Source organism: Hemicordylus capensis, chromosome 7 (genome assembly GCF_027244095.1).
Source record: "Hemicordylus capensis ecotype Gifberg chromosome 7, rHemCap1.1.pri, whole genome shotgun sequence".
NCBI lineage: Eukaryota > Metazoa > Chordata > Lepidosauria > Squamata > Cordylidae > Hemicordylus > Hemicordylus capensis.
The window spans coordinates 10,087,410-10,100,810 of NC_069663.1; the positions used below are offsets into that span (position 1 = coordinate 10,087,410).

Here is a 13,401-nt window from a genome sequence, read left to right on the forward strand (position 1 = left end):
CCGGTAAGTGTTGGGCACATTCTGAGCAAGGTGGCTCAAACACAGAGGAGTGTCAACATTTTTACTGGCCTCGGTGCCTTTTACAACAGACTGATAAGCATAAAATTAGCAGATCAAGCTTTCACAGTTTTTGGTGCTATTCCACACTGAGTGATGGTCTGCTCTGACCAGTAGGAGGCAGGCTATACCAAGGGTTCTTCTAGATGCCCTTCAGGATCATCCCTCAAGCCATTGGACAAATGGGCAGGTTCTCAGACAGTCCCAATCAGGGTAGGAGGAGTGCTCAGCCAGGGTAGGAGAGCCAGGCATGCTCCTGATTGTGAACTGGGAAAGCAAGGTAGGAAGAGGGGACAGTGATCTCCCTCCTGGGTAGGACAGTTTTTGGTTAAATACTGGGGAGAAACTCCCACCTTCCATACGATCACTCTCCCCTTCTCCGACCTTGCTTTTTGAGCTTATACGACTCGATCAAGAGTGTGCCTAGTTCTCCTATCCTAGCTCAGCGCTACCTGATGAGGATCATGTGAACCAGTCTTAATTTCTTCCAAAGCATCCCTCAAAGACTGAAAAGATGACTTGGAATCCAAGGGTCATAGCTTAAGAACACAAGATCCTGTGTTGGATCAGACTGAAGACCAAACATCTTTTCCCCCATAGTAGCCAGACAGACTTCTCTGGGAAACCCACAAGCAGAACGTGAAGATAATAGTGCTCTTCCATTGTTCCAGCAACGGGTCTTCAGAGGCATGCTGTCCCTGAACCTAGAGGTAACACATAACTGTCATGATTCATAGCCTTTGATAGACTTGTTTCCCACGGATTTGTCCAGACCCTTTCTTAAGCCATCTAGACTACTGGCCATCCCCACATCTTGTAGCAATGAATTCCATAAGTTAATTTCACAGTAGCCTTGTTCACACAACCCAAATCAGGGTCAGAGGAGTGCCCAGCGAGGATAGGAGAGCCAGGCACACTCCCGATCTGCGGCCGTCTGAACTGTGAGATCAAATTAGGATATGGGGAGAGTGACTGGGTGGGAGGTGGGAACTGTGTGGGACAGCTTTTTGTCCACTCTCGTTAAAATGCTGGGGACAAAATGTGGGTTGGTGGTGCCTGTCCTAGCCAGCTCCCACCTCCCACACAATCACTCTCCTCCTTTTATCTCACAGTTCACACCGCCGCTGATCAGGAGCTTGCCTGGCTCTCCCACCCTTGCTGGGCACACCTCCAACTCTCTTTTGGGTTGTGTGAACAAGCCTATTAAGGGAAGGGAAGTCTGTCCTTATCCGACTGCCAGAATTACAAATGAGGGAGGGGAATTTATTTTAATGCTTTCCTATTTATCTCTGGTGCCATTGCATGCTGGGTAGAATTGTATGGAAGCAGTTCTCTCTCCCTCCCTCCCTCCCCCCCCCCCTCTGGTTGATTAAATTTGCCCCCAATGCCAGTCATTCAGAGGGCTTGGAATGAAGCTGTGTTTGAGAAAATGAGTAAGTTACTAGTCCCCATTGAAGAATGTGTGAGGGGTGGGAATATGAAAGTAGTTGACCAGGGAAAGCTCAGCTAAACCACATCTCATGCAGAGCTTCCTCAAGTTGCTAGGCAAAGGAGATTTGTGCCCATTTAGTTGGTAGAAGTTGATTCATGCTCTGCCCAGATTTGGAACTACTGTACATCCATTCCCATTGCTTCTGTTCTTGGTCTCTGAACCCTCTTTCCTTCTTGAGTTTAGGACTGACATCAGTTTTCCCAACAATGTGTTTTTTGGCTTTAAAAGCTGCATCACATCATGCAGAAAAGGACTCAACAGCTGGCTTTCCTCACTGGAGAAAATATAACCTTGGGGAAGTGATAAAATTCTGAATAAGTTCATTTGATTAAAAACTCCACTTTCCACTTCCACACAGTGGAATCAAGACTGTTGCCTGCCTGAGACTGAGAGGCAGAATTTAAGGGAAACCCAAGTAGACTGCAAATTGCTCCAAGAGGTTCTCTAACTAAGCAAACGAGCAACAAAATGGCAACTGAGGTTCAATATAAGTATAAAGCGGTGCACACTGAAGTAAAAGACACTAGTTTCACACATACTCAAATGGGTCCTGTAGTGGCAGGATTATTACAATTTATAAGGAATTGAGTTGAAATTTTTTATTATTTATTTATTTGCATTTTATATCCCGCTCTTCCTCCAAGGAGCCCAGAGCGGTGTACTACATACTTAAGTTTCTCCTCACAACAACCCTGTGAAGTAGGTTAGGCTGAGAGAGAAGTGAGTCACTCAGTGAGTATCATGGCTGAAGTGAGGCCCAGAGTCCCTCAGCAAGTATCATGGCTGAACGGGGATTTGAACTCGGGTCTCCCTGGTCCTAGTCCAGCATGCTAACCACTACACTACACTGGCTCATACATAAAATGGGCTGACCCAAATAAAATCGGCAGTATCATAATGCCTATATTAACCGCCCTGAGCCATTTTGGAAGGGCGGTATACAAATAAAATAAAATAAAATAAATGTGTGTGTGTGTGTGTGTGTGTAGATAGATAGATAGATAGATAGATAGTAAGTATTTGGATTACTATGTTTATAGTTACCCTTTCTCACTGAGCAAAGATACATCTTTTAAAGTGGTGATTATCTTATCTTTAGCAGGGGGAGAGCAACAAACCCATAGCCAAGAGGTGGCTAGGAGGTGACACATGCACCCCGCCCCTAGCTGCAGTTGTCCCCGCCCCCCCAGACAAGTTCTCTGTGACTCCTGATTTCTCTTCTTTCAGTCAGGAGGAGTGCAACTGGTCCTATCCAACCCCAGCAGAGCGTCCCTTCAGTGGCTGTTGCTGGTGTCTACCTTATGTTTCTTTTTAGACTGTGTGAGCCCTTTATGGGGTCAGGCAACCATCATATTTATGTACTAGCTTTAAGTACCCAGCGTTACTCGGGCTTATGGTGCGAGTTTCTCTTTGTTATTGCATCCATTGTGGATATACCCGTTGTATAGCCATCTGTCTATGCTAGGTGGTTGTTGGGGTTCACAGGTACCCTATGTTACTTGTAGGGTCCTAGGAAGCAACTGTGAAAGGTTTGGTCCCAATAGCTCAAAGGGTGTGGGGAATTTATAGAGGAAAGACAGACAGACAGACATTCAATTTTATATATATACAAGAAGATTTTCCTGTGTAAATTGCTTCAAGAACTTTGGTTGAAGACCAGTATATAAATATTTGTAGTAGGAGTAGATCTCAAAAAGGATATTGCAGAATCAAAAAGGATATACTGTACTATAGGGGGAAACAGGGTGCTGAACTAGACGTGCTCTTTCTCTGTAGCTGCCCTGAGCCTATGCATATTTACTCCCAAGGAGCATAAGCTTTGGCTACAACATTTTGCAGTTTACTAGGGATTGTCTTATGGGCTTCACTGAAATTTATTTAGCCTTGGAAAGGATATTTAGCTGCCGTGACGTGTCTGTACCTACAAAGATTAGAATCGTTGGGACAATGTTTTTCCCCATGACACGCTATGGATGCAAAAGCTGGACTTTGAAGAAGCAAGATAGAAAAAGTATTGTTTGTCGCTTTTGGACTTTGGTGCTGGAGAAGACTTTTGAGGATACCATGGACAGCCAGGAAAACAAACAAATGGATCATGGAACAGATCAATCCAGAATTTTCACCGAGGCACAAATGACCAGGCTCAAACGATCATATTTTGGACACATCATGTGAAGACCCAGCTCCCTTGAGGAATCCGTAATGCTGGGGAAAGCGAAGAAGCGGATGACCAGCAGCAGCAAAGCGATCACGAATGCACCACTGATAGACATTAAAGGCCAAGTGGAAGACAGATCATCCTGGAGAGAATCTAGCTAGGTGGGCGCTAAGAGTCGACACCGACTTGAAGGCACTTAAGCAAGCAAGCAAGCAAGCAAGCAAGCGTACATAAGATTCCCTTGTGACAAAACGACAAAGAGGAAAAGCTGTGCTTTGGCAGCTGGATCCTGTAAACATTTACCCCGAGGAAAGTCTTGCTGAGCGAGACAGCTTCCAAGTCAGCATGCATTGGATCATCGCAGCCAGAAGGCATTCTGATGCTGCTACTTTCACCAGTTAAAAATCCCCTAGGCAAAGTTTTCCTATGAATTGACATGAGTCCTGCGATGTTGAAACTGTCTTTTAATCAAAGCTTTGACCTGAATTCTCTGAGGCCTAATAAAGAGCCTTTGGCTCCAGATACCAGGCCTTTCTCACGCCTTCTTCACACTCTCGTCTTGTGTTGCTTTGTTATCTTGAAACCAGCAACAGTCATAAACTGTGTAGGCCTCTAGTTTAATCTTCAAAGTGTCCTTGATGTATTCTGGCTTAGAATGGTTCTATGCAGTGTCAAGCAATAACAATGTCACTATTGTTTGGATGTGGATGCTTGGTATTGTGATGGATCACCAGACCATCTTCCTGGCCTTTGATTCGCCAGAGGTGTGGATTTTGTATCCTGGGAGAGAAGCTATTACAGGGCTGCTCTCCTTTTGGGGAATCTGTTCCTGAGAGTTGCACTTCATTTATCTCTATAGTGGCAAATAAAGGCTGATTCCGACTCCCTTGGTGTGTGAGTAATTGAGCATCTCACGCGCCAGGTAAATGTTCCCGGTTCAAGGATAAGACTACCAATACGATTTAGCATGGAGAAGCTGATTATCCAACGGCGGCAGCAACGTTATTATTTATTCTTGTTGTTTCAAAATTCAGTTGGTGTTTGTGTGCCGAAAACTACTACACACTAGACACTTCCGGGAGGGGAGAAACTGTAAGATCCCCTCTAAGGAGTGGGTCTGCCCTTGTGGTTCTGGGGAAGTGGAGTCAACAGCCCATGTTATCTTGAATGGTCAGTTTTATCAAACTTTGCAGGAGATATACAAGTTCTTTTTTAACAGCATACCCCAGTTGTTCTGAGCAGTTCTATCTGGAATTACTTTTAACAGACCATTGGGATGTAGTGTTTTATAACCTGGCAAAGTATTGTTTTCTGGTTAACAAGACTAGGATAAGAAATGTTGAGAAGCGAGATATGGGGTTGGATTGAATTAAATTTTAGATTATTATAATGCACGGAGCCCTCTGTTGTATGTAATGGATGAACCCGGTGTTGTGGTTCTGTTTTATGCTTTAATAGTTTATTACTCTATTTGACCACCTTCCCTTTTATGTAAAGCTTTTGTATTTTGTGTCTTGCTGGTCGAAGGACCCTAACAATAAAGATTGGATTGGATTTGACTAGACACGACGTCAACCGTGCCTGTCCTGTAAACCGCCCCGAGCCTTTCTGGAAGGGCGGTATAAAAATTGAATAAATAAATAAGCAATCGAAAGCGTCCTCCAAAGCTGCGGGGGATAATGGAGTGGGGGGGGGGCATCGGAGTGTGCGAAGAAGGATTGTTTCTGCGACTTTGTTTTGCACAACGGGACCCCCCTGGATTGCAGGCTGAAATCCCAGCTGGGGAAGCAGCAGCAGCAGCACTTGCTCGTGCAGGACTGGAGGCGGCGGCGGCGGGAAGAGCGATGGAAACCAGAAGAAGACCCCGCAGCTCTGCAGCAGCAGCGCCTGTGGCGGGAGGCTGACTCGGACGTCGGTCCCGCTCTAGGGGAGGCGACTGGCTCCCCCCGCAGCCCCGGGGTGGCGAAGACAGGCGGGTCAAGCCCGGCTGCTGCTGCTGCTGCCTTTGCTGGAGTAGCGGGCGCGGAAGGAAAGCGGGAGCGCGGGCCGCGGCCTCTCGGGCGCCCCCTCAGCCGGGCCAGGCGGGGGCGAGCGGGGACGAGGAGGCGGCGGCGAAAGGGCGATGGCCGCCGGGGGCGAGGACGAAGGGAGCCCCGGCGGCGGCAGCAGCAGGCCGACCGCGGCCAAGGCCTCCCCACCGCCGCCGCCGCCGCCGCGAGAGGCCGAGCAGGAGGCCGGAGCCTCTCGACGCCCCCCGCCGCCTCGCTTGCCCCGGCTGGGCCTGGCCTTGGCCGTGTTGGCGGCCCTGCTGGCCGTGAAGTACTACCGGGACTCGGAGGCGGCCCGGCGGCAGGTACCGACCCCTGAGGCGGGAGGCAGGGAGGGGGGCCCCGGGAGGAGGAGGCGCCTGCTGCTCCCGGAGGATCCGCCGGGGTTGTGGTGGGGCAGCGAAGGGGTCTGGCTGGCTGAGGGAGGGGTGGGGAGTGGGCCTGGTGGTGGGGCCAGAAAGTCGCTGGGGCGGGCCAGAAGCGGAGGGGCTCCGGCGGTGTAAACTTCGGCGTTGCTCCAGGCGTTGATGATATGCCAGCCAGCCAGAGGTGCTGGTGGTGGCCGAGGAAAGAAGCAGCAGCCGGGATCAAAAGTTGTGCAGACTCTCGGTTCAGACTGTATATTCCTTGCGCATGCACTCTGTGTAGAGATCTGTACGCACATGCAGCAGTTCTCCACGTGTTCTGTCCAGTGCAGGTAACGGTGTAACACTTCCTAGCTGCATCCTGCCTTTGAGGGGGGGGGGCTGTGCCCCAAGAGCACCCAGGTTAACTTTTAAAATGAATGCATATACAGACGTTCGCACCAAACACCTGTATGCATATGCGATGTAATGTCTGAATAGGATTTGTGTAATTTTGTTTTGTAAGCTGCATTGAGGGCTTGGGGGGGGGGGCGGTACTTTAAATAGATAAAATATAGTTGCCTATCCTCCAAAATGCTAGATTCAGGACAGACAAAAGGAAGTACTTTTGCACACCACTGGGTGGAATTAACTGCCCCCAAATATAGCCATGGTCAATAGCCTAGACAGCTTTAAATGGGGATGACATGAAGTGACGGAGGAGGAGGAGGAAGAGAGTTCTCATAGAATAGATGAGAGATAGAATTATCTCATATAATAGATGAGATAAGCCATGATGGCTAAATAGAACCTCCATATCAGAGGAAATGAGTACCAGGTGCAGCAATACCCAGAGAGGGCATTGACGGGCATGCCTTCCTTGGAGGGAGAATGCTGAACTAGGGTGATGCTTTGCTTTGATCAAGCAGGATTCTTCTTGCTTTCTTAATAAACTGTGGTTATTGGGGTAAGGGCCACCTAATGGTGCAGCAGGGAAGTAACTTGCCTAGGGAGCAAGAGGTTGCTGGTTCGAATCCCTGCTGGTATGTTTCCCAGACTATGGGAAACACCTATGGGAAACACCAGCAGCGATACAGGAAGATGCTGAAAGGCATCATCTCACACTGCGTGGGAGGAGGCAATGGTAAACCCCTCCTGTATCCTACCAAAGACAACCACAGGGCTCTGTGTTCGCCAGGAGTAAACTCAGCACACTTTACCTTTACGACTGGGTAGAATATGCTAATCAGTGTTGAGAGAGACTGACTGGGAAGAAACTGGGCTACTGCAGGGGTTCTCAAATCTGGGTCCCCAGATGATGTTGGGCTACAACTCTCACCATCCGCTGCCACAGTGGCTGAAGACCGTTGTGATGGGAGTTGTAATCCAAAATCATCTGGGGACCCAAGTTTGAGAACCCTGGGCTGCTGGTTTGGACCTTACCAGTAGTGTGGTGATTGGACATCAAGAGAACTGCTGAATTCAGGGAGAGCTTGTGGTCTTGTTACAGCTGGGGAGAATCTGAGGGTCAAGGACACATACATAGGAAGCTGCCTTACACTGTGTCAAACCATGGCTTCATCTAGCTCAGTGCTGTCTATTCTGACAGACCCCTGAGGGTTATAGTTCTGGGAGGGAGGGCTAGGATTAGATAATTCTCAGTACATCAGAGAGTCATCCCCAGGATTTGTTACAGGAAACCTTGACAGTGACACTGGTTTAAAAATGAGAATGTTAATAATATACATAGACTAGATAGCATGGGTTCTTGTGCGCTAGGAAGCAGAGCCATGAAAATGAGAAACATCCTCATTTTTAAAGAACTGAGATTTTCAGCTTGCAGCAAAACATGCCATATTTTTGGACAGTCAGTAATGCAGACTGAGAGGAGCGAATGGTTTTCTCACTTCTCACTGGGTCGCCCTCTCTTTCCCTACCCCCTGCAAGTGCTTATGCTGTTCAGTGCCTCCCTTCTATTGCCCTTATCAGGAGCAGGATTGATGTAGCATGGGAGATCTGTAGCCTAGCATCTACCCTAAATAGTTTGGTCAGTGCCCACGGGCAACGCAGTTGCAGGCAATTTCGGGTTGACTAGGAACACATGGGGAGAACTCGGTGTTGCACATGTAATAAGGGTCATACTTTATGAAACTCAAATTGCATTCAAGAACATAATATAAGAACAGCCCTGTGGGATCAGGCCAAAGGCCTATATAGTCCAGCATCCTGTTTCACACAGTGCCCCACCAGATGCCTCTGAGAGCCCCTTTGAAAGCCATCCTAGTTAGTGGTTATCACCACATCGCATGGCAGAGTATTATGTAGATTAATTACATACTGTGTGAAAAAGTACTTCCTTTTGTCAGTCCTAAATTTCCCAGCCTTGAGTTTGCTGGGATGATTCCCGGTTCTAGTGTTGTGAGGGAGAGAGAAAAATTTCTCTCTGTCCACTCTCTAATTAATGAATAATTGTATAAGCCTCAATCATGCCCCCCAGTCACCTCTTTTCCAAACTAAAAAAACCCAGATGCTGTTCTCTTAAGGAAGGTGTCTCAGGTTGCCCTCTTCTGCACCTTTTCCAGTTCTACAATGTCCTTCTCAGATACAGTGACCAGAACTGTACAGAGTACTCCAAATGTGGCCACACCATAGATTTGTATAATGGCATGATAATATTAGCATTTTTATTTTCAGTCCCCTTTCTGATGACCCCTAGCATGGAATTTGCCTTTTTCACAGCTGCTGTGAGTGAGTTGACACTTTCAACAAGCTGTCCACCATGACCCCAAGATCTCTCTCCTGGTCAAGGAGAGACTTTGGTATGAGGGTCCAGGTCTTGGCCGTTCTGTGGGCACTCACAGATTTCTGCAGTAATTCTCTGAATGCTCTTTATATGCACCTGTGGAAAACCCGATATTTGCTGAAGTTTAACATCACTGCTCAGTCAAGACAGATATTTGGTTGTGTGGATTTGTATCTGTGGTCAAGAAGGTCCTGGCCTACAGATACTTTCAGAAATAGCATAGAATTTTTGTCATCTCTGAGGACCTTTCAATGTGGTTTTTTAAAAAAATCCAGATTGTGGTTCTTCTTGGGTGGCGGGGGAAGTCACAGTCTCCCAGAAATACTGAAGTAGTCCTCACAGTAACCCATGGCTTGACAGATTCCAGGTTCCAAGGAGCCTTGGTGACTAGATTTTTTTTTTAATGTTTTTTTATTCAGTTTTTCCACAATACAAAAAGGGAAACACAAATAGAACAAACAAACAAACAGAAAAAGGGGGAAAGAGCACATAAGGACTTCCATCTCATCATTGAAACAAGTATCAATGACCATACCCAGGACTTGCCTGTAGTTTCATCGTTCTCCACCCAGTAAATCATATAGAAATCAGCTCTGAGACGTTTTGTAAGCATTTGTTGTTACCCCTTGAAGGCCTGATAAAAATCCCTTTTATAATGTGTTTTTAAATAAACAAAGAAATTTGTTTGTGCCTAGAAATTTAATCATAGTGCTGAGACTAGGATATTCAGAGGTAAAATTATGTAATAAAATAGAAACAGGTCCCGGCAGCTCTGTTTCTATCCTAAGTAGGTTACTTGTAAAGGGGATACAGAGAAGCCCACTCACCCTGCTCCACTCATACAGTGACAAGTGTCCATTGTCTGGCTCTTAAATTTTTGGACTGGCTCCGAGATCAAAGACAATTTAATATGGCCTGCAGTGACCTTCATCAAATGCCAGTGATGTGTCTTCCTGGTATAAAGTCCACCCCCTTACATGCGCCCACACGCGTGCACACACGCGGTATCTGGCTGCTCTTTGACTTCCAGCTCTTCAGAATCCAGACTTTGTGTCTATTGCTAGCTTGTTTCTGCTTTTTATGTATCTGGTGCAGTCCTGGATCTGCCCTACAAGCCTCTCGAGCACTTTTCTGACTCTAATTGACAGGAGCAGTGCTTTCTAGGAAGCATTAGCATCCTTTTAGGCTGGCAGGCAATGGGAAATAAATGGGTTTGGGAGCTGTGGGAACATTAATGGTGTTGCAGGCAGCACTGGACCATCATGGCTTGACTTGTGTAGGGAAGAAGCCTGATTCTCTTCCATTTGGTCTTTGCAGAGGGAGGGGAGTGTTGCCTTGTCTCAATCCAATGTGTGGAAGATTGCAAAGCAGCAGAAAGAAATCCGCCTTGTGTGAGCTTTCCTCAGCCGCTCTTGGTTCTCGGGTCCCAGATTATTGGGTTGCAGCCTCCATCTCTTCTGTACTCATGGGAATGCCCAGGGTCTCCCCTGCCTCTCTAAAATTCTTAAAACCACCAAAATGAAGCACATCTTTAACCACCACAGAAGTTTTGCACTTAGCTTGGAAGAGTGCAGACTGTAGACACCATCCATTGGAAGTTTCTCATTTGCGTGACCCATAGAAATGAATGGAAGTTGGTGCAAAGACATTATTGCACCCAAGACACATGCTAGGATGTACAGTCATCTCTCGCCAACCGCGAGAGTTCCATTCCAGGGAAACCTCATGGTCAATGAATTCACAGTTGGCAAGCAACTGAAACACATTGGAAACAGGGTTGGAGGGAATTGCAGTCACGAAAAGACCAAAAAATAAAGAAAAGAGACCAAAAAATCACCAAGAACCACCCAGAATCCCTTTAAATCAGCAATAGTTAGCAAGAGGAGTGAGGAGGAGACCCCAGAAATCACCCCCGAATCCCCGAAATTCTCCCCCAAACTCCTGAAAATCTCACACACACACACACACACCCCAATCCCCAAATTACCAAGAAATCTCACCAAACCACGGATTCTTGGGTCACAGTTGGTGAAACCTGTCACAATTTCCCAGTTATGGAAACTCAAAACTGCGACTGGGAAAACTGCGGTTGGCAAGGGATGATTGTGTTCATCAACTGGGCTTGTGCCATAGAAATTCCTAGATAGATTTTGCTGGTTCTGTTAAATTCTGTGGTTGGCTACATTCGGGTTTCTGGTAACTTAGGAAGGAATGATTTCTGCAAACTGCCCCCCACCCCGGTCTTCATTTCTTTCTTTCTTCACCACCTTTGCCTTCAAGCTCCATTACCTCTTGTTCCTCTGTCCTTCTTTGCAGTGCTTAAGCTTGCTTAAAACATTGGAAACCCCATCCCCGTTTCATAAAAATAATAAATGGTGTAGCTAGATCAAATGGCATACAAATTATCTTCCGTTTGCACAAATCATTACATGGAATTTCAGTTTCTTGGGTTCAGTAATTGGACTCGTTTTGCTACTTCCTTTTTGCATAGCCAGCCTCTTCTCTTAAGAGGGATCTCATACTTGCGTTAGCAAATGTTAATCTGCTATTGAACAGGTTAATAAAAATGAAGGAGGGCTGGCCCAAAGACCTTTTGGTGCCTGAAGCAGAAAATCCAGAAACAGTAGTATCTGTGCGTGGAGGATGCTAATTATCGTGGGGGAAGAATGCATGCTCTTGCACAGCCTCTGTTCCCTTCAGTGGGGCTTGTGCAGGAGAGTTTCCTGGTGAATTGTGTCCAGTGGGTTAGATCTGACTGTTGCCCTAAAGGGTGCCACCTCACCTTGCCTCATGATGGAACTGATGTTCTCTAAATACCCACCCTTTCTCTTAAAATGAGGGTATTGAAGATGAAGCATGGAAACCTGGGGGTCCTGACATGCTGGCTGCCTTCTCACAATTACTTCAGTTTGCAAGTGCTTCAGCTGCTCTTCTGTTTTCCCTTCTGTGGATTCAGCTTGCTGTGTCCAGTTATTGCCACCATGCAGCCACAGAGGCTGGAGATGATGAGAGCTATTTGAGGACCCCCGTTCTGGGCTGCTGCACTTTCTGTATTCACAAGTGAGAGTACGGCTTTAATATGGATTTGGAAGTGCTCCATGACACATTTTAGAAAGTTGATTTGCAACTGTAACCTTCTTCATGCACTTGATTAGTCACATAAGTCACACAAATAATGCTCCATGGTTCACTAACAAGACTGAGGCAAATGCAAATGTCTGCAGGCTCAACTACGTGCAGGCTCAAGTGCCTTGTGAGCAATTCCAATACAGATCCTGGGATTTGGGCATGATTTGCAGGATGAGGTTTGTCAGTTCAAGTACAATGACAGCCCTTCCAGGCTGTATATATACACCAAGCATCTGGTCCTCATAGAGGTTCCATTTAGATATCCTGGCTAATCCTATTTGAAAGGCTGATCAACACGAAGGCCTGTCTTCCATGGAGCCAAAATGCATATGACCGAGTCATGTATAGTTTTTGTCAGTGTTTTTTAAAATTGGTACCTTGCTGCATGATTTTAAAATTATCCAAGCAGTCTGCACAGATTAAGATTAAAAGTACTAAATCAATTACATTAAAACACAGTCACAAAAAATGCCATCCTTACAACATCCAAAAACAATAATAAAATGGGGGGAAATAGGCTTGTAGGAATGAAAATAGAAATTCCACTGAAATTCACCTTTCCCCAGCTGCCTTTCCCCCTGTGTTGGTCTTCCAAGGCAGTGTCCAGCTTCTATGACTGAATTTCTCCCATGGAGCTGCTCATAGCTTTGAGGGGATGAGTTCAATCAGGGGAAAGGGTTAAATTCCTTTTTAGACAGTGCTGCTATTCTAATCAGAATTGAGACCCCCTGCAGCTGCTTTAAAGTTAAAATAATATTTTTTAAAAAATCTGTCCCAGATCTCCTACATGTCTGGTTTGGCCCTCAGTTCACTTCATACATCTGATGAAGTCGATTCTTGCCTGCAAAGGTGCATGTCAAAGAAAGAGAGAGTTTCTCAAGTGCTGCAGCAGATTTTGTGATTTTTGTTGTGATCTTCTGATCATTTGTGCTGATGGGAGTGTGCCTGTGCAGTGGATCCATCAGGAAATTTACAAGCAGGTCATTGTCACTGAGGCTGGATTATTTCACTAACACTCATTTAAAAATTTCTCTTGTTTAGGAGACGGCTCTAAAATCTCTGGGGAATGAAGGTCTTTTTCTGTTCTCCTCCCTGGATACTAACAACGACTTGTATATAAGTCCTGAGGAGTTCAAGCCAATTGCAGAAAAACTCACTGGTGGGTATTGAAGCATCATGAATACACAAATATCCATTATATTTTTTTTCAAAGGGCAGAATCTTTTTCATTTTTTAAAAACATGGCTATCAGAATACAGCTTGTCTAATTCTGGTGTAGTTACTCCCATGTGTGTTGGTTTCATCCCTTCCCTGGGGTTAGTTGTCCTGTCCTCAGGAAACACAGATGATGCTGCTTCAGCAGAGGCGGG

At 46.2% G+C, this 13,401-nt stretch overlaps 1 protein-coding gene and 1 long non-coding RNA gene across 2 annotated transcripts in view; both read left to right on the forward strand.

The window, feature by feature from the left end:
• On the forward strand, positions 1 to 5,271 carry LOC128332928 (uncharacterized). Its single transcript, XR_008310785.1, has 2 exons — positions 1 to 767; positions 1,733 to 5,271. It is a non-coding gene; the product is annotated as an uncharacterized LOC128332928 (long non-coding RNA).
• Positions 5,272 to 5,394: 123 nt separating this feature from the next.
• SELENON (selenoprotein N) overlaps positions 5,395 to 13,401 on the forward strand; it is a 38,529-nt gene continuing 30,522 nt past the window's right edge. Inside the window, exons 1-2 of the mRNA XM_053267749.1 lie at positions 5,395 to 6,060; positions 13,073 to 13,190. Of these exons, the coding sequence (XP_053123724.1) occupies positions 5,830 to 6,060; positions 13,073 to 13,190 (349 nt within the window). The 5' untranslated portion in view covers positions 5,395 to 5,829. The remainder of the gene's footprint in view (positions 6,061 to 13,072; positions 13,191 to 13,401) is intronic.